At 44.1% G+C, this 22,102-nt stretch overlaps 1 protein-coding gene across 1 annotated transcript in view; it reads right to left on the bottom strand.

The window, feature by feature from the left end:
- The window catches only part of LOC126540637 (phospholipid-transporting ATPase ABCA3-like), an 80,266-nt gene extending 58,855 nt beyond the window's left edge, over nucleotides 1-21,411 (bottom strand). Inside the window, exons 1-5 of the mRNA XM_050187478.2 lie at nucleotides 21,127-21,411; nucleotides 16,353-16,602; nucleotides 12,240-12,370; nucleotides 3,675-3,914; nucleotides 326-361 (exon numbers count right to left, since the gene is read on the bottom strand). Coding sequence (XP_050043435.2) covers nucleotides 326-361; nucleotides 3,675-3,914; nucleotides 12,240-12,370; nucleotides 16,353-16,602; nucleotides 21,127-21,337 — 868 coding nt within the window. The 5' untranslated portion in view covers nucleotides 21,338-21,411. The remainder of the gene's footprint in view (nucleotides 1-325; nucleotides 362-3,674; nucleotides 3,915-12,239; nucleotides 12,371-16,352; nucleotides 16,603-21,126) is intronic.
- Nucleotides 21,412-22,102: the final 691 nt, after the last annotated feature.

Genomic DNA, 22,102 nt, shown 5'->3' with positions numbered 1-22,102 from the left:
CAGTGTTAAATGCCCAGTGCCGCTGTAATAGAAGAATTTGTTTCGCTCTATCCTGTTTTCTCCTCACCGGGCGCCAGAGAAACTGGTACATCTGCAGGATTGCGTAGGTAATACAAAATTCGATTTAATTACGGAAAGCGAAAGGATGAACTGAGTCTGAGAATAAAGCTTCGTAGCGGAGCGGAGCCAGAGCTGCAAAGCCTTGATTAGACAAGAGTAACTGGTACGAGTACCTTTTGCGTTGCATTTTTCAAAGTAGATGCAACGCGTGCCCTACTGAAGAGCTTTAAAAAATAAAGGCTATCAAAGAGGAAAGCATACTTACACAATTCTTTAAATGCTGGTTCCTTCTGAAGAAGGGCTGCACAAGTAAAAAAAAATATAATGAAGAAGCAATGCGCGTTTAATTATTTGTTAACTCTTTCAGAAAGAGCTTCTCTAATAGCCACGAGAACGCGCACAGGGATGCAGAAATGTAGAATACGAATAGATGCGAGAAATGCGAGCACCGGTGTTTCACGAGCAACGTCTGTGGTTTGTTGTATTAAATGATGCCACGTATAGCTAGAGCTATTGGTAAATTGCAACGTGCAGTGCACCAAGAGCAACTATAAATTATTATTCGGTCTGGTGCGTTCCTGTTCAGACTGGCCTAGACCGCAGTCGGAGTATATCTGTCGACATTTTTTTGAGAGCCGACAAAGCGCACGTGTTTCAATACTCGCGGTCTCATAAATAGTAATTTACGTTCAAAACAATTTATCGCGTAAATTATTATTATTTTTTTGGTGCATAACGAATTTCCGAAACTGGCCTCCTTGTAAAGATCACGAGTAACCACGCACAGGCTTTAAATATACTTCAAAATTTCATCTCTGTACGAAATCAAGAGCCAACCAGCCAATACACGTGTGTCAGAGGAGCAGAAGTGTGTGCGCCCACATATCATAAAGTAATGCGCGCTAACTATAAGCCTTCCTCAGTTATCGGTCCAAGTACTCCTGAATTCGTTTTCTACGTGTTTGGACTAAAGTGCTAAGATCGATTGATTGACGAACAAAATGCCAGAAGTTCAGCGCTTCCTTCTTGTCGCTTTATTTGCCTTGGTTCGCCCTGAATGTCCGTTAGTCTCAATTACACACTCAGTCATGCACTATCTGGGTTAGGACGACGCATTTTCCACGTGCTGGAGCCAGAAATTCAAACTAAGTATTTATAGGCAGATGAAACTACTAAAATCCCAGTATTGAACCGTAGCTTTTTTTTATTGTTGCGCTTTCGTCCCGTTTCAGGAAACTCGTTCGCTTACGGTTCAACTCGGTATAAAAAATATAACCGGTTTATGCTCATTTGTGTAGACTTCGTACATACAGAGAGGAGTATATATTCACACCTGAAGTGTGGGGCACCTGAACTGCACGGAGAGACAAAAAACAAAAACAATATACAAAGAGAGCCTGCGGTTCCTCATTGCGAAAGTAGTTAAGAAAATCCCTCTGTGGAAGCACTCCTCGAGAACCAATACGTGAAAAGCAATAGTTGATTTCTATCGCACCTAGATCAACTTATACATAAGTAATGAAAAGTGACCCTCTGGCTAAACACTTCACTTTAAGAGGGGCCCTGTTCCTGGGAGCCGGAAATCGGTACAAATATGTTTTCGTGTTCCCTTGCCTCATGGTGGTGCAGAGCATGTTTTTGGGGATGGAACCCTAATCAACCTTTACTGATTTATGTTTTGCTATAATCAATATGAACATGTCGTGAAATGTTTTTCTCGGTTTCTCAAAACAGCGTTTCTGACGGTGTTACAGTGTTGGAGTGATGATATCCCTGGTTATACTTATCCTATTGCAATAATTTTTTTGTCAGAAAGGCAGACAACCAGAGAGTTCAGTAGCTGCATAATGCCAATAAATATTGTTGCACAATATTAAAAAAGTAATATTTTTTTTCTGGGTGTTACTATGGGTTTTTAACTTAAAAAAGGTATGAAATGCCACTACTTGGCTAAGATTGGTCAAGAACATTCGGTATTGTAGCAATGAAAACTGTGATCATTCAGCACCATTTCTCTATGTCAATCTTTATAGCACCATATATTGTTTAGTAATTAGCTCATCTCCAAGCGTGTTATGCAGAAAGCAGAATTTGTGGAGTTTTTGAAAAGTTAGATAATTTGCAAAGAAAAAACTGAACGAATATCTAAAATTAGCACACTGAAATACGCAAATTAAGCAGCTTTCATTAAAATTTACCCAGCAATAAATAATAAAACACTTTTGAAGCGTAGGGTCGCCATTTCAGGAATTATATATTGGTCTTTGTCGCCGGTGCATCCTTTGACGGTACGAAGAGCTCACAAGTGCACTAATACAAGCTCTGCTCGCCAAGTTGAAAAGCGCGATAATAACATTTTTCAAACGACAATAAGACCGCGCGCATGTACAAATCGGGTAGCATGGTTGAGCCACTAATGCAGGCTATGCATGGATGAAAGCCGTCAGAGAAGGTAACCAACCTGAATGGAAAATGTCTTTTTCGCTTTCTTTTCGAAGTTACAAAGAAGAAATGCAACATTCCCATTCAGTTCAGGTACACACAAAAATGCTCTCTTCTTCCCGCTTCAGTTCCGGCTCGCTACACTGCTCAAAATGGCGCTCCCATCATGGCGCTATTGCTTCACGTTGCCACTAATTTCCCCTTCAGTCATCTGGGCACGCACAGCGGTGGTGAGGAAAGCCAAAACAGAATACCAGTAAAAGTAGAGACATCAAAAAATGCCTTCCTGTTGGCAAAACATCCGACAGAGACTACGCATTGGCTTCTGTTTTATATTCGCCGTTAAAGCAGACCAGGAGTGTGCATAGTACGAATAGTTTCCAGCAGAACGTACTGACACGGATAGAAATGCACGACGACACACGTTTGTCGTCGTCTCTTTCTGTACGCGTCAGTACGTTTCGCTGGAAACCACCTGTGCTATGTGCAACCAACGAACTCAGGCAAACACTATTCTGCAAGATTGCGCGCCCACGCAGAGAGCATGAAATTGAGTGCACTGAAAGGAAAAAAAAAAGCATCACGCTCCACATAACTGTATCACGAGGTCATCATGGAAACCCATCCGCATTTTTCAGCAAGAAAGCGTCGCAGTTAAAAATTTATTCTCCTGGTCCGGGAATGAACCTAGGACCAACATTTTTCCGGACTAGTCGCTCTACCATCGGAGCTAACCACGAGGCTGTAGCAAATCGAAGACCGAGGTCGACGCTGAATATGACACATCAGAGGAAGACCACCTTGCTAGATGAATTAACCATATTTAGCGGCATTCGAGTTGTCGTTCAATTCGGCCTCGGTCTACGATCCGCTGGCCTCCTGGTTGGTTCAGGTAGTAGAGCGACCACCCCGAAAAGACCTTGGTTCCTGGTTAGACTCCTAGACGAAGACGAACTTTTTTGGATTGCGAAGCCTTTCTTATGAAATAATCGTATGAGTTTCCTATGTAGCCTCATGCCACAGTCGAGTGGGCGAATTTTTTTTTATCTTTTAGGAACGTTCTTTCACCTTGCGGGGTTCTGCAGCCCGCAAGGTTTGCAAAATAAAGTGCAGTGTGTGTTCCGCGTCGCTGAAGGTATGAATAGCAGCTATTGGGGAGGAATGCAGCTTACCAATCTCGGTGGCAGTCGGCGATATCGCTTGCTTGTGGAGCTGGACGTACTTGGCCTGGTCGAAGTGGAAGAGAAAGTAGGACAGCGTGCGTATGAGCGCCGTCACGAAGATAGTGGTCACGAGCAGTGGGATGGCCAGGTAGCTGCGCTTGCAATAACTCATCTTCTTGCACATGAGCGCCCAAAACTGTAGCCGCCACAGACGAAAGCCCGTCACCGGAACGAAGTCCCGCTTGTAGGCTGCATGAGCAAAACAAAAAATAGTAAATGGTGAGGAATGGACAACATAAAAGGGACAGGCGTTTCTGAAATGTCTTCTTTTATGTTTCAAGACAGGGAACGCTAGCAGTTACGGTGAGGGCTTCGATGATGACGTACGCCTGATCTGACTTCGCAGTTGGAGTGGATTATTACATCTAGTACAGTGGTCTAGAGCAAGGATCAGTGTACGTTCAGAAATACGTCTGCGTCATCTAACGTAGGCTCCTGGCTCGACATACCTTGCTTTGAGCATACGTCATCAGATTGGTGTTAAATCACCATTACTAGTTATTGCCAGAGTGTTACGACCCAAATTACAAGTTAAGAAAAGAATAGCGCTTTGCCGATAGGAAACACATCTGCTTACAGCTCGCGGTGACTGAGTTGTTCTGAGACTAATTACTAGGTCTGGCCAGAATGACCATAAATAGCAATTGAATGATGATGATGATTTATTGGCATCCCCTTTGAAACGGCGCGGTGACAGTCACCTAGCCTGCTTGATTTAATGAAGTATATACATATATTGTACATGTTTTTCATTCTAACATTTCTGTACACATCGATCGCCAAAATCTTTTTTTGTCCTCAAAACTTCTCAAACCTTGTATCGCTAGATATGCCTGTAACGGATCCGGTTGTATCAATTTCTTCCCTGCTTCTTTCCCACCAATACTCTAACCGTCTCTTGCTTACCTCTACTGCAGATCGGTTGATGCTTCCGCCCACTCTAAATCCATGCTCTTCAGGAGGTGTGCGTTACCTACGCGTCTCGCTGGGTGAATCCCTTCGCATTCCATTGGGATGTGCTGAGTGGTCTCCGGATTTTGTTGAAGCCTACACATGCCTCATCTTGTTGCGAATATTTGCTCCGGTGTGTGTTTGTTCTTAGGCAATCAGCTTCAGCCTCGCACAGCAAGGCACTGCCTCTTGCGTTATCGTATAGATTTTTGCTCCCAGTTTCTTTCTTCCCATTCTTATAAACCTCCATGGTCTGTTTTGTTTCCATTCTTTGCATATAATTCGCTGTTTGTTTCTCTAACTTTCTGTCTGATGGCTGTTGGTTGTCTATTTCCACTTTCAATTACCCTGTACTTGGTTGTCAACTTTCTTCACCTCTTCCTCCATTCTGTATCCATGCCTTTCAGGTACAGATAGTTGTTCCCTTTAGCTGCCCATTTGTTTTCATCCATGTTCCTGAGTTTTTCTTCGAAACCAATTTTGAGCGGCGCTACCCTGACTTTAAACGAGGCCCAACCCATGTGACAATTCACTGCCTCATTTATGGTTTTACCGTGGGCCCCCAAAGTCAACCGGCCTACCGATCTTTGCTTAACTTCCGATTTTAAACACAGTATGGCGTTTGCGAGCGTTATCGCTGATACCATCAGTCCTTTTCAGATTCCACGCACGAACTCATACTTATTTTCGTCCCAAAATGATCTATGCTTATTATTACTACCATCCGCTTCACCTTTATTTTTACATTACCTTGTTGGGTGCTTGAGTAAGTCTTTCCTTCGTTTATGTGCATGCCGAGGTAATTATATTGCTTGACTATGGTTATGAGTTGTTGTTAAACTGACGCCACGTAATTATTGCCTCTTCATTAAAGATCGTAATTCCCGATTTCTGTGAGTTAAACGTAAGGCCTAGATTTGTCGCTTTATTGCCACAGATATTCGCAACTTTCTGTTAATCTCTTGCATTGTCCGCTAGTTACTCTATGTCGTCTGCATACATCCGGGAAGCTTCGTGGCGGCATTTGTCCATCACGTATGTAGTATAAATCAAACCCTAATTCACTGTTTTCCAATCGCCTTTTTATGCCGTGAACAACAATCGCGGCAGAGGACATCCTTGTATTTGGTGAATTTCCACCACTTCATAGTATTTTGGGCTTTCCTATACAATGTGTACTAGGTTGTCTCTCTCTATATATATCCCTCAGCAGCTCCACGAAATTGTCACCTATGCCTTCGTGCTTCAGAACATCCCATAAGAATTTCCAATCTACGTTTTCGTAGGCTCCTTTAATATATATAAATGCTATCCATAAAGGTGTACTCTGAGTTACTGAAATCTCTATGCACAGAGTTAGTCACCGAGTTAGTCATTGGTGTCATAACGGCTAGCGCCCCTAGTGACCGCGTGCTGGAAACAGGAGCGTTTTTTTTTATTGGCAGAACACCATTTTTATGAATAAGTCGCCGCCAAGGTTATTATTACGATTAAGGTAGTCCATCGAAACCGCAGAAATCTGAGAGCATTCTTGTGCAGTGATAAACGATTTGCGAAGCAACTAAATGGCAACTATAATTTTCCGAAAGTAAAAGTACTCTGTGTTCAACCAAGTAAAAGTCCCGAAATCGCCATCTATAAAACGCAGTCACGACAACCACACGAAAACTGGTGGTTTTCGTGTGGTTGAACGTGAAACACGAAACGCCTGCTGTTGAGCCGAAGAGTTTGGTAGGCCATGTCCAAACGCTTTTGACAAACCGAAATCGAACTCGCTGGCAAGGGGAGACTGAGTTCCGGCTGGTTTTATTCCGTCGGACAATGCCATCTTTCTTTCTTTTGTTTTTCGCTTTTTAGTCGGCTCAGCTTAGTTGTTGACTGCACACGGCTACGTCACTGCTTGCATCATCGCGGGAGCTCCTAATATGATCCTTTCGATGATAATACGAGCATCTTTTTTTCAACGGGGCAATGGTACATTCGAACAAGTTCGTTCTTCAAATCTTTCTAATGTATACATAAATCTTCAAATATCTTTATAGGCTATGATAGGCCACCAATTGTAGAAAGTTTGTTTTATCGCGTGTTACCCTCTCCTTCGCGCCGACAGTGTTCTGGTCGTCCTTTACAAGCCCACAAAACCAGTATCTCTTTAAATTCTGATGCCTCGGTCAAGCCTACAGCTTCCAAATTTGATTGCCGAATGAATACTCTGGCATTCTATCAGAATATTTTGAACGACTTATGGACCATTTCCGCAGACTATATGCACGAGACGATTTCGCCTGCAAATTTTCTTTTGGAACTACATGCGCCGCATTCACAAGGCATTTTGCCATCGGCTAGCCGCCTTCGCTAGTAATGTCCAGCATCAGGATTGGGCGAAAATTTTTCTTGCGAAGAATATCGTGAGAACAATACGGCACCGTCCTTGTAATTAGGATAACGCTTTTTTCTCTTTGATTTAATTTTTTGCCTGTTGGATATTGTTCCATAGTTGGATATCCATAGCTGGATAAAAGCTCACTGCTTGAATCGTGGTGGTGTAAAAGCCAAGCTGCATTCCTTAATCACTGTTCGTCTGGCCACCGGTACTCGCTCTTATTTCCCGACACGCAATTTTTCTTCGCTCCTCTTCATCAAAGATATCGCCTTGTACGCCAGGCGAGCGTCGGCAGTAGCCAATACGCAAGGCGAAGGCGTGCCTTATCGCCTTGCGTGACCTATCGATCACTGCAGCCGCCATTTTACCTACAAAAAAAAAAGCAGCATGGAGAGCGGTGGCCTACCGAGACACCGCTTGCTGGATAGGTAATTGTTCTGGTGGAAGCGATCACCCTCTTCTTAGGAGCCGTAATATGTACGGATTCTTGTCGACGGGATCTATTCTTATCACCCATCGCAACGAGTGGCCGATACCTCAGATAATTTAGGCGTGGCGTCCTGCCAGCTAATGACGAAGGGTAAAAAGAATATAAAATGGAAAGACTCGTTAGATAATACGGCCCGTTCGGCCACAAGGCCTCACTGCATCTGCTGTCGCTGTCTCTGCTCTTGAAGATGTATTTCAGAAGAAAGACGGAGATATTAAAAGAAGTTCAGCTCTGTCGCGACGTCCCAAAAATTTACACCGTATGTCTGGACCCATCCTCTTTCCCATCGACGGCGTTGCATTCGTCACTACATTCTTAGGCTGTCACAGAAAATGGAAGACGAGAAAGAACGCTCATTAATCTCGCCATGACGGAAGCAGTGAAAAATGTCAAAGGAAATATGTTTTAACAAAGAGTGATTTAGCAGAAACTTCTTATTCCACTATGACCGGCATCGCTGTTGTATTTCTAAAGCACGAATAAGATAAATGTAGGTCTTTTCGTGAACTATGAGTGTATACAATATCATTGAAAATGTATATTTCGATTCCGCAGCTACCTTAACTTTTCACATGAAAAGCAGAAAAATAAGGATTAAGAAGGGAGCCTGGTAAGAACGCACAAGCTTTCCAATGTTATCCACTGCGAGCATATATGTGTAGTGTTCAAGTTAGACTGGGGAGAAGGGGATTACTTGTGAGATTGAACGCGGAACACCTCAGCAATAAGTGATTCGTAGATAACATTGTCCTGTTCAGCAATGCCGGGAATAGCTTAAAACATGGGATTGAGGACGTTAGCTGACAAAGTATTTGTTTGTTTGAATATCAGTATGCAGAAGTCAAACCTAACGTTGAATAGCCTAGAAAAAGAACAAGAATTAATAATTGGCATTGAGCCTTTAGAATCTGTGCAAGAGCAGGCTTATCTAGGCCGATTACTAACAGGGGATGCGCATCATGTGAAGGAAATTTACATGAGAATAAGAATGAATCAAGGCATGGACGATAGCTTACCGCTGTCCTTGAAAATAAATGTTTACAATAATCGCAACATATAGGGTAGACACTTGGAGTTTTTCTTTTTCTTGATTTCAACTAAGATATCATTAACTCGCGTTTGTTCCCTCACCCAATCTGCTCTTTCCTTATCCCTTAACGTTACACCTATCATTCTTCTTTCCATAGCTCGTTGCGTCGTCCTCAATTTAAGTAGAACCCTTTTCGTAAGCCTCCAGGTTTCTGCCCCGTACGTGAGTACTGGTAAGACACAGCTGTTATAAACTTTCCTCTTGAGGGATAATGGCAACCTGCTGTTCATGATCTGAGAATGCCTGCCAAACGCACCCCAGCCCATTCTTATTCTTCTGATTATTTCAGTCTCATGATCCGGATCCGCAGTCACTACCTGTCCTAAGTAGATGTATTCCCTTACCACTTCCAGTGCCTCACTACCTATTGTAAACTGCTGTTCCCTTCCGAGACTGTTAAACGTTACTTTAGTTTTCTGCAGATTAATTTTTAGACCCACCCTTCGGCTTTGCTTCTCCAGGTCAGTGAGCATGCATTGCAGTTGGTCCCCTGAGTTACTAAGCAAGGCAATATCATCAGCGAATCGCAAGTTACTAAGGTATACTCCATTAACTCTTATCCCCAATTCTTCCCAATCCAGGTCTCTGAATACCTCCTGTAAACACGCTGTGAATAGCATTGGAGAGATCGTATCTCCCTGCCTGACGCCTTTCTTTATTGGGATTTTGTTGCTTTCTTTATGGAGGGTTACGGAAGAAGCGAAGAAGCTCGAGAAGTTAAGAACCACTCAACAAGCGATGTATTGAAAATGACATGCGTAACGCTATGACACCGAAAAACGGCGGTGTTTACCAGACAGGCGACCAGCGGTAGCTATTAGTGTCGTTAAGAATATATCTTGTGGAAGGCATGGACTTCGGCAGGCCATGTAATGCTTAGGGGTGACAACAAGCGGTATATTGTAGTATACATAATGAATGCCAATGCAAGGGAAGTACAGTTGAGGAAGACCGAAAACTAAGTGTTTTAAGCAAATTAGGAAATTTGCGTCATAGTGTAGAGACAGCGATGCGAAGACATGCATGTATTGGTGATCGCTGGCAGAGGCCTTTGTCGTGCCGCGTACATAAAAAGGCTGGCGATGATGACAAGAGTGAAGATGATGATGAACTCTTAGTTAATTGCTCCGGCGAAAAACCCTTGAGGTGCACAACAGGGTCTTACAACAATTGCGCCTCCTCGGTGTGCCGGCAACGTATTTGGTTCTTATTGAACTTTTGCGCGCACAAAGACAGGACGTCGAACGAAGAAGGGACACACAACTTCGTTCGACGTCCTGTCTTTGTGCGCGCAAAAGTTTAATAAGAACCATGTACAACCAACTCGCCCGAAACGTAACGCTTTTGAGCAACGTATTATTGCGAAAAAAATGAAGGAAACAATGGACACATCCAGACCATATCCCAGCGCATAACTGCTATCATAAGTAAAAGCATTGAAAACCTAGAGCACAAGGAGGAAGAATTCCTGACACAGGTGTCAATGTTTCGGCGCGGAAGCCCCTCTTTCTCATGACCAGATGTGCGCCTTTATTTATTTATTTATTTATTTATTTATTTATGTATTTATTTATTTATTTATTTATTTATTTATTTACAAAATACTGCAGGCCCAAGCTAGGGCCCATGCAGGAGGGGTATCAAAAAGGTTTACACAAGCACTGGCAAAACATCAAACAAACCATCACAGATCATGAAGAGAGGGAAAAATAATATATACATAAACATGACACATCAATGAGCATCTTATGGCCATGAAAACAATTATAAACATTGCAACTTTAGGAAAAACAGTCCTTGGGTTCACGATAAGGAAGAAAGGAAAAAAGAAACAAGAAGAAAACAAAAGAAAAGCGCTTCACATTATGACGTTAATGCGTCGAATGAGTCACTGTTCTGAAGCATACATAGCGGCAAAGCGTTACAGTCTGTAGTCGTATCGTGGAAAAAATGAAAGCTTCAATGTGTTAGTACGTGTTCTAAATGGTGTTATCGATTCAGCATGACGATTTCGAGTCAGTCGTGACATCAGAGGCTGGACGTACGGAACAGGGTCTAATGCGAGATGGTTGTTTTTCAAGTCAAAAAGAAACCTTAATCTCAAAATTTTGCGAAGTAGCTTAAGTTCCTGGATAATATTATTTTGGGGGGTCCGTCATACGGTATCGAGAAAAAATAAACCGAATGGATTTACGTTGAACTATTTCCAGAGCATCAATGTTTTTCTTAGTGTGTGGGTTCAAAATAATACATGCGTATTCGAGGGCAGGTCTAATGATTGAATTATAGGCCAACAGCTTGACGAATGGAGGGGCTTGTCGAAGTTTGTATCTGAGGAAGCATAACTTACGGAAGGCGGATGCGCATATGTTAGACACGTGGTTATTGCAACTGAGATTCTTTGTTATTGTTACGCCGAGGTACTTATATTCGCTGACTTCTTTGAGTAGGTGAGATGATAGCGTGCATGGAAACGAGAAGCAATTTTTCTTTCCGGTTACATTCATGTACACTGTTTTTTCGGAGTTTAGCTTCGCACCCCATTGGTTGCACCATTGATAAATATTATTCATGTAATTATTTAGAGGCACCTGATCGTCTACGCTATCCATTTCCTTAAGCATAACACAATCGTCAGCGAATAGCCTTATTTCGACAGGTTCAGGGATAACATGAACAATGTCATTAATATATATTAAACAAAGCAAGGGTCCTAAAACACTTCCCTGAGGAACATCTGATGTAACCGGAAGTTTTGTCGAGCAGTAATCGTTCATATTAACAAATTGTGTGCGATTAAATAAGTAAGCGGAAACTCAATCCACAGTAAAATTTGGAAGGCCCATATTTTTAAGTTTGAAAATGAGTTTAGCGTGAGAAACTAAATCAAAGGCTTTCTTGAAGTCCAAAAAAAAACAACATCAATTTGCCCGGGTTTATCTAGAATAGTTGCGAAAGTATGTACGACTGAGACCAAATGAGTAACAGTGGAAAAACTCTTTCTGAAACCATGTTGAAAAGGGGTTAATATATTCCTGTTGTTTAGGAAGTCAGTGATATAGTTGGCTATGACATGCTCAAGAATTTTGCAACAGGAAGAAGTGAGAGATATGGGACGATAATTTGAGACCAGTGATTTATCATCTGTTTTGAATACTGGCACGATTCGTGCTGTTTTTCAATCGCCGGGAACGCTAGGTAAACGTAGGGAAACAGGGAAGATGATTACAAGAAAACTGGCAACCATCTTAGCATATCGACGCGGAAACGCATTTTGGATATTATCAGGGCCTGGTGAAGTTTTAGTCTTTGAACTGAGAAGCATAGACACCACGCCTGATAATGATACGATGTCGGAGTCAAGATGACATGACGTAAGCAATATATCGCTTACAAAAAAAAAAAGAAACAAGAGTCAATACACGTCCTCATGTTTAATCTTCCCCATATGATGACTGACAAATTTCTGGCACAGTTGCTTGTGAGGAACCAAACATCCATGTTTGGTTCCTGCGTGCATGAGTTCATGTCGCCTTTTTCGTATACGTGTCCTGAGCAGGATAATGGCACCAAAAATACTGTTTTCGTCGTTTTGCTTACGTTCTTCGTCCTTGCCAGTGTTCATCAGTGTAGTATCCTTAGCCTTGGTACTTGCGGTCTCGGCATTTATTCCGCTGCTCTCGGGGTCACTCGACTCATCTGTCTCCATGCCCACGTTCTCTTCGTCCACCCTGCGCCATTATAGCATCGTAGGAATCAATTTGCTTGTAGTGAACATTAGTTTGTTTGGAGGAAACTGAAAAAGCTTGCGGAAGTGCTCTCATAGACTGTGCGGAATAACGCAGCTATTATCACTTCACTCATTCATGCGACAGCGTCAAATGGACCATTGAGCGAAAAAGCCGGCAATTCTAAATTGCTGCGACGCCCGTTGCGAGCATGCCTCGACGGAGCAGAGGGGCGAAAAGGAAGAGCTGCTACCGCGCTGGCGCTCCAGGTGTTGCGTGAGGGGATAAGCCCCCAATGTCCGACGCCACGTCACCGTCGCTCTCTGAAGCCTGTACTATCTGCGCGCTCCTAGTCCATGCCTGCTGGCTATCCGGGCACGGATAGCCTGCAGCAATGAGCTTCGCCAATTGTTTTTCGAAACGGGCCTGCGTCATATGTGGGCAGGACTTCATAAGCGCGGATGCCAGGGAGAGAGTGGCAATTAATCTCTCAACGAGCCCATGCCACTCGATTCTGCTCATCCAAAGCTCGTTGAGAGAGGAATTACTGCCCTATGCGTGAAATTCGCGCTTATGAAATCCTGCCCACATATGAGGCAGGCCAGTTTTGAGAAGCAATTGGAAAAGCTCACTGCTGAAAGCTATCCCTACTCGCCCTTGGGCCTTGTCCAAGACCGAGCACGGTAAAGGGCCCCAGGCGTACTCCTAGTACTTCAGCCCGAAAAGGGATCAGGACCGAAGTAGTCCCTTATGTGCATGGGATGGCCCACAACATGACGAAGGTCGCCAGTAGGTACGGTTTACCAGTAGTTCTTATGGCGCGGCGCCATCTAACGCGGCGCCATCTAAAGAAGGCTTGATTGCCAGAAGAAGCACACAAGTATGTTAAATGCGTCACCGGTGTCGTCTTTATGTTACCGCTCTCGTGTGGGAGGGCCTATATAGGTTAAACCGGGAGATGCGTTAACGACCGAGTACGGGAGCACGAACTGTCACCGATTAATATATACAATGCGCATCTGCCTGCGTATTGCTTGGCCTGCAAGTGTAAACCATGGTTGCATGAGCTTAAGATGCTATGCAGAAGTAAGGATACTACAGCTCGTGAAGTTTAGTATAGAAGCTTGTCACATTATAATAAGAGCCATAGATTGCGTTAGCGACACGTCGATCCGCCTATTTGGTAGCGAGACACGTTGTAGCGACCGTCCGTCCGCCACATTGTCCTCGCTTCTCGGAAAACCAGTTTACCTCGAAGTGGGGGTCATTGTGGGGGCTATTATCGCCTGCTCTCTCTTGGAATCGAGGCGGCTCCCGGACTGGGACGCCAGCACAGCGACTCGGCAAACCTGCTCTTACTCAAGCTCCGAATACAGCCAGTAGACTCTCCGTTCTCAAGCTGTCAGAACGTGTACTCCTTGCCTGCGCTACACCAAGCTCCAAACAACGTCTTTTTGTATTTTGTTTTTCTTTGCCATGGAGAATGTGTAAGCATGCGCTAAACTGTGTGATACCTAGTATTTCCTATTAAATGCGAAGCATTTCTTGGCGAGCATTTGCCACTTTGACAGTATCTATCTATCTAGCCACCTACATCTTGGTGATCTAATGGTCGTTTCGTGAAATTTGTATGTACCGAAATTGACATAGTATGACAGGAGTGTATGACGAATATTAATTGGTCATGACATGAATATCATGACGTGTGTGTCATGTAGGTTATGAAACAGCCGCCTACGTGTTGGTGCTCTCATGGCCGTTTCGTTAACTTGGTAGGTACCAAAACTATCATAGTATGATAGTACGACAAGAGTGTATGAAGAACATAAATGATTGGTCATGACATGAATATCATGACATGCGTCTTGTCAAGGTCATAATACAGCCGCCTACGTCTTGGCGCTCTCATGGTCGTTTCGTTAACTTGGTATGTAACAAAAGTGGCATAGTAGGGCAAGTGTGTATGACGAACGTAAATGGTAGGTCATGACATTAATATCATGACATGCGTGTCATGTAGGTCATGACACAGCCACGTACGTCTTGCTTTCATGGTCATTTCGGTAACTTGGTAGGCTCCCCACTCACTGCTTCGCATAACATCGATTCCCCCAGAGCGTGGGATATGACGGATTTTTTTCTGGGGCGACCCAATAAACCAGTTGTAAGTTAGCGCCCGCGGTTTCCTGTCCTCCTCTTTGTCCGTGTTTCTTCGCGCTACAATCGCTTCAATTCATATCAACCAACTGACCCAAAAAGTAGTTTTATTGAATATGCAGTGACGATTGGGGAACGCCCATGCGTAAGCGGCACAGCGTTGTTTTCTTACTTCATGGAAGCTCAGGTAATAAGCGGTTCCTTCATATATATATAAAATTAGGTTCTCGTATTGCCTGGCTGTGGGTGCCTGACCTGGTGGTGCCTTCATGTCCACAAAGTTTGGATATTGCCCATTAGACGTTTTGTTGTACTTCACCGAAATACAGCAGCCTAACTGAATCGGCAGCGCAGTTTTTGTTTGAGCTACATAGATATACGCAGCACCTGGCGCGCCAGCGCAAGAAAGATGTGCCGTTTCACCCGCCCTGCTCCATCGAGGCGCGCACGTGACGTGGCATCGCAGCCAATGGGAATTAAGGTGCCGTTTCGCTGCTACAGACACCGGCGTTTTCGCTTAATAGGCCATTTGATGCTCTAGCATAAAAACAAAGAGACAAATAAACAGGACGAGGGCCACAAGAGATGTTCGCTCTGTTTACTTTCGTCTCTTCAACTTCGTTTTTTCATGCCTTAGTAATCGTTCCAGTGGGCAGCATTTTCAAAAATTATGTTTGAAAATGTCTGCCGAGTTTCAACAATTTTTGTTAGCAATGTTGAGAGGGTAGTTACTTCTCATGCCATACGAATTTACGGCGCCTAGTCAGCGCTTAGCTCTGTTTTATAGCAGTGCTTAGGTCAGAATCAAAGCACTGCTATAAGGTAGCCCTAACTAGTGACGATTAAGTGCAGTAAATGCGCCTACTGTTAAAACCATGAGGCGGAAAGCGGAGGAGGGTATGGTGAAAGCGAGAGAAGAAAAGCGTAGCGCGGCGATGATGGCTACGAGATGGCGCCAAAGTAGCGCAGGTCGTCTGGTACGTCTGTCGGCGGCGGCTGCTGTAAATAGCGCCCAGGCGTCACCCACGCGCTGCATCTGGCGATATTCGGATTAGCGAGGCAGTCGCGGCAAACTTCGCTCCGTTTACATCGTGCCGCACGAGACAGATTGTCCGCACCAGCCAATATATCACGAAACGGAAACATGTATAGAGCTGCGCTAAAATTTAGCATTAGGGAGTACCGTAATATATAGCCGGTGAATTTTTTATATACGGCAAACATATCAAACTTTGCAAAATAACATTCTCATGAGTACAGATATAAATATACGGGCTCTCGTTCACTTTAGTGTCCCGCAATCACGCGTGCCAGTTCGCGGTAGATTCACTAGCATAGCCTCTATTTAGCTGGATTAACAGGGGTTCGTCACTTCCACGAGCTTTAGATGTATTAGGTTTCGCACAACACTCCTGAGGGCGCTTGAGCCCACCTTGCGGTGGTTGCGCGGTTTCCCCACACGAAATCACCGGGAACGCGATTCTCTCCGGCCATTGCCTGTGACCCCTAGCCGAGTGCCACATCTACATTTGGCTGATGGGCACGGCCTCCAATTGGAGCACACAGGGCCACTCTGCAAAAGGCGCAACTGGTTATACATGATTGGTCTCGATTTGCCGCCGTTGGAAATGGAACTTTCTTGTCGTCATACAAGTGTGCCATGCCAGTCACTGCCATGACACACTAGCGCGACATCTGAAGACTTCCGTGCTAAAGCGGCAGTGCGCTGTGCGCGATAGGTAGATGGGTTAGGGGGAGGGAGAAATCTATGTCTGTCCTTTCTGCTTGAGCGTCTGACACGGGGTCAGCTCGAACATGCATGCCTTACTTGAGTAAGACGTCTTCGAGCGAGGTGGCGGCCAGGCCCATCGTGAAGATGCCCAGGTTGCGCTTGTTTGTCTCAATAGCCTGCATGAGCTTGACCAGTTTCGTGTGCTCAGGGTTGCCGAGAGAGAAAACAAGGAAGCCTCGGCGTTCGAGGAACACCTCGGCTCTCTCGACGACGGTCTTGAGGAAGCCGACGATGTGCTTCACGTTCGGCATCTCGGTCGTCGTCATGTGCAGCCGATAGCCGATTCCTGCAGAACGCACGCGTGCAGCGGGGCACTGATTCAGTTACGCACATGGGCGCAGCACTCGGCTAACGCGGGCTTCTACTCAGTCCCCAATTGGACAACCTCGTCGTGTGGAGCTCTAGAAACATTCTTCTTGAGCGTAAGCGAACAATTGCGATATCTGCATTATATAAGTCACAGGTTTTCAACTGAAATTTGAAAAAAGATGAAAAAAAAAAAGAAAACCCACTAAACATCCGTATGGTACGGTAGCTGCGTCACCTTTCAGCGCTCCCGGCACGCTCATTTCGGATACTTCCTGGATATACAGGTAAATTCTGAAGATGAATATCTCGAATTAGTTGCACTTTTCAAAAAAAAATTCTATAATAAGATGAGGGCGCATTCAATTGTGACTGGCTCGAAATTCGCTATTTTGTCAACTGCTGGTACAATAGGAAAAAAAAAAAAAACAGAACGCCGACCAAAATGGGATTGTCTGAAAATTCTTTAACGTCTCGGCTTCCACACGGAAGCCTTGTTCACTCTATTCCCATGATAATAATAAAGATCTTATTTTTTTGTTAATAAGCCTTCTGAGTGCTAATATCTAGTCAGAAAGCAATAGTCTGAGGCGTACCCCAAGGGAGCACTCTTGGTCGCTTACTCTTTAATTTATGCATTAATGACACAATCTCTATATCACCCGACCTAAAGTTCATCATATATGCAGACGACACAAGCTTACTCGTGTCATCTTCCTCCAGTGCTGAAGCGTTCGTTAAAGCAAACATAGCTTTAAAAAAGTTGGAAGCTTGGACAAACAATAATGAACTTCATATTATTAGAAAAAAACAAACAAAAGCAGTAATTTTCATCCTAAGGGCAAACAGCTGCCTATCGGTCACGAACTTTTGTTCAGATAAACAAAGATCGAGGTGGTCGAAAGTATTAAGGTATTTGGCGTATACTTCCCTGAAACGTTGCAGTGGGATGACCACGTAAATCATATCGCGAAGAAATTATGTTCCATGAGAGACATACTTAAACGAAATCGCATTTACTACGCCTTATTTTCATCCTACATAAGTTATTCTCATTTAGTTTGGGGCACTACGACCGACAACAACCTTACAAGTCTTTTAAAAATGCAAATAAATATATTTTACGAATCAGTGATCTGCCAACGCTTCATTACACTGAACAAATCTTCAAAAAGCTACAGGTCATTCCAATATCTAACATGTACCAACATAAACTCTTGCGCTAGTATAAACTTAGCACTAGGGAAAATCGTGCCCTGTTTTTAGATATATGTAACCTAGAATCATTAGGCAACGTGGCCTATAACGCAAGAAAAACTGACCGCTGGAAAGTTTCAAAATGTCGCACTGATAGCAGATTTCAGATGCTAAGGAATAACCTGCCTCGACTGCTAAATGCACACATCAAAGTAGAAATAGATGTTCTAGACCTAAACTTCTGTAGAATGAAGGCGTTGTTTTATTGACTCACATGGCGCATGGTCCTAATACATAGCACATATACATATATTTCATAAACAAAACACCGTGTCGAGACACTCTGCCACTGCTTCTTCAGAAAAGTCTCTGTGTTGAATGTATTATTTCAGTTCTGTTGTTAACTTTGCGCCATGCATTCGTGAAAAATGCCATGTTATCATTATTCTTCTCTTTATACCGTTCTTGGCTATGTTGCTTCGTTGCCGTCAATGCCAAGGGGATAAAGATTTTTTTTTCAAGCCGTAATGGAACGGCTTTTATTCTAAGCCCCTTTCACAATGGGGGGGGGGGGGGGGGGGGTGTACGTCATTTTGTGAAGAAAAAATAAAATGAATGAATGAATGAATGAATGAAGCTCACGATATTAGCGGGAAGGAATTTCAACCTCGCTCAGAACTCCCCTGCAAGAACCTCACGATCACTGCGGTTAGTTTTGTTATAGTTATATATGGTCTAAAACGAAAACCCTGCATTGGTATGTCCCAGCTAACGTTAGCCATGTTTTAGAAATATAGTATAGAATATACAAGGACGCAACTAATGGTATTCTCTCAGCAGTGACGTACCGCACCAGGATGAGTTCTTTAATAATTAAACTATCGTTAACTTGATGAGACTGATTAGCGAACTTTTTAACTACGGTATTGAGGGCGTGAATGTTCATATAATAATAATAATTGTGTTTTGAAACACCCGATTCAGTTGTTTTCAGTGTAATATGACTAGCGTAATTATTTTTTTTCCGCGTTAAAAAAACGCGCGAAATATGAACATAGCCGCACGATTACGCGCCCACGCGCCTCGACACCAGCGGTCCCAGGCGTTACTTGCAGGAATTAACTCTTCTCAATGCCTGGCTTGGTAGCCACGTGCAAGTGGCGAGGCATTGGTATAGCCCTTGGTGACCGCACACTGCGAGCTGCCTTTTCCGTGCGAAGCGCAAAGCCAATGCGGTGCGCAGCATTATTGAGGGTGAGGAGGACAAAGGTCCTGAGCATGAGTTAATTCTTCCGAGTAACGCCTGGCACCATTGGTGCCGCGGCGCGCGGACGTGTAATCATGCGGCTACTGTTGTGAGAGCAGTTATATGAACCCTCGAGGCGTATTTCTGCCGTCCCCGTCGGCGTTGCCGTGATGTTCTGCATTAAGTCCGAAGGCGATAACATCGTCGTCGCGCGCCGTATGTATATGTGCGAGTGAAAGCGCGCGACTGTGAGCCAACAATGGCGGTGCAATCTGGCGCGCGCAAGGGAGGAATTCGGGGAGGAAGCGCGCAACGTTCCGTCGAGTGAAAGGCACAGGTTAGGGGGAGGAAGGGGGGAAGGCGTTCTACTTCTCCAGCGGCGGCTGCGCATGGCGCGGCCACGCGGGCCCTATCCTGAAAGCGACCTGCTATGGGGGCAGAGTCTAGGTGCGAGCAGGGCTGATAGCTTCCTGTGCGCTGTGCTGTCGCCGCTTAGTTCGCATTGAAACGAGAGGCAGCACGAAGGCGGATTCGCTCGCTGCTGCTGCCGCGCTTCCTCACTCCAGCGTTTTGACAGCGTGTTTCGGCGGCCATCGAGTGAGATGTGTGCATTTTTGCGTGTGCGCGCGTGTGACCATGCTTGTTAATTTAATTAGCAAGCGAATGTCCACACATTTATACGGCCGATAAAACTACTATCCTCATTTCATATAGCTGTCTACTAATTTTCTATCGCGATCGATGCTTCGCCTTTCGGGTGAAACTGTGTTTCTTTCACATTTCGCGCGTTTACTTCATAACGCGGAAAATATAGTTACGCGAGACATATTACACTGAAAACAACTGAATCAAGTGCTTTAGAACACAATTATTAATTTGATATAAGAAGTTGCAGCCTTAATTCCGTAATTAAAGAGTTAGTTACATAATCTTACCCAATTTTGAATAGTTCAGTCATGGAGAAAGTCCTCCTGGTGTGGTACGTCACCGCTGACAGAATGCCGTTGGTTGTGTCCTCGTATATTCTACGTATATTTTATTTTTAAGAGCTAGGCTAACGTTGACTAGGACACCCTTGACAAAAAATTTCGACGGCTGACTATATGCATACACAGTCGCCAGTATTTGTTGGCACATATGAGGGATGAATATTGAACTGTTTTCTTGCGGCAAAATGTACGCAATTCTTTCACTACTTGAGGGGCTTGGATAGCATGTTGAAAATTTCCCCTGGTAGCTTCAATACACGTGCAACCAAAATTATCGACCAAATCTATACCAAATTGCAGTTCATTTTTGCGAAGTTTCATTTTCCCGCCCAGGAGTTCGCGAATCCTGCGTTCCTTAATTGCAACTGGCACCATTTATGTGTTTATCTTGCTTGTGCAGTTCTCTATAAATGAAACAAACGCGGTACAAATTGATTAGTTTCGTATGGCTAAGGACTTCCCCTCAGATTAAATTGTACTTTCTTGACTGAATGCCTCACTTCTATGTCCTCGTGGCCTGCTGGATTTGCTCGTGACACCACAGATATGATGTAGCAAATTTTGTATCGTAATGACTAAAAAAAAAAAGGACGTGATATAATTATAATCTGATAAGAATACCTTGGTAAAAATATTTTAGCGAAACCGCTAAATATGAAATTCCTGAAATCCTCGAGAAATCAGATTCGAAATGCTCTTAGGTAGCGTAACAATAATTTACTAGTGATTGAAAACACCAAGAATACTAGGAAATCTTATTTAGGACATGTAAGTTTTTGTGCTGTCATATTTGTTTGCAGCGTCAGAAAAAGTGCAATGTACCGAATTAATCGCAAACAAACCGTATATTTTATCTATTTTACTGAATGTCAGTATTGTCAAAGAGAGATGTCAGTTTTTCTTGTTCTCGCAAAAATGTCGCTGAAGAGACCACAGAATAGGCTTAATATCTTATCAACGAGCAAAAACTTCACTCCGTTTAGGATACCCTTTCTAAACAAGCCAAAAAGAAAACCAGCAGGATTTAGTGGAAAAGCTTTTTAAAACGGTAACAATGACCCCAGACACGCACCGTACTTCCTCCGCAGGAAGATGGATGAGCCGCAACACCGCACGCTCCCCGTGGAGATGATGGCGGAGCGGTCCCCGAGGATGTCGGCCTCCTCGATGGAGTTCGTGGCAAGCAAGATGCCCCGCTGGGCGCGGTTCTTCAGGATGGCATGCCACAGAGCGTTGCGCGCCTCCGTGTCGCAGCCTACGGTCGGCTCGTCCAGGAGCAGCATCTGCAGTTCCGACGGTGCCAGCTAAATTGTTCATCGCTGGTTTGCTTTAGTGTAACTGGGTAGGCGATTCGGAGGAAAAAAAAAAGGTGAGCACTCCACATCTTTGGTAGTGCCTTTTGACAAATAATTTTCCCGGTACTGGCTGCTAGGCATATGCGAATAACGAGGGAACCAAGCTGCCCCTTACATTTGAGACAAGCGCCTTTAATGTCGTTTCAGGCCGGTTGTTCCGGAGGGAAATGTATTGGGGTATCCAGACAAAAAATGCCACCAATTTATCTTCGGCTGAAAACTGTACATTATGCGAACTATAGTAGTAATCTAAAATTTGCAAATCCGTGCGCTTTACTGTGCACTATACCCAAACGTATAACGCATAATATTCTGCCAAGCTCAAGCGCAAATTATATGCGCAAGGTATTGATGTGCGGCTAGGTATGTACATGATTGCTTAGCGCTGACACGCAAACCCGGAGTGGATGCTTAGTGCCTATGGTGTTGCGCTGCTTAGCACGGGGTCGCCGGATCGAATCCCGGACACGGCAGCCGTATTTCAATGGGGGTGAAATGCGAAAACACCCGTGTGCTTAGATCTAGGTGCACGTTAAAGAAGCCCAGGTGGTCCAAATTCCCGGAATCCCCCGCTACAGCGTGCCTCATCATCCCGTCGTTATTTTGGCCCGTAAAATCCCATATTTTATTTTTTGATAGCACGCGGAAGCGCTAGAAAGTTATAGAATGCCATTTGCGCAAGAAAATATCCTT

This window comes from Dermacentor andersoni, chromosome 2, assembly GCF_023375885.2.
Source record: "Dermacentor andersoni chromosome 2, qqDerAnde1_hic_scaffold, whole genome shotgun sequence".
NCBI lineage: Eukaryota > Metazoa > Arthropoda > Arachnida > Ixodida > Ixodidae > Dermacentor > Dermacentor andersoni.
This window is presented reverse-complemented; position numbering and strand designations above follow the sequence as displayed.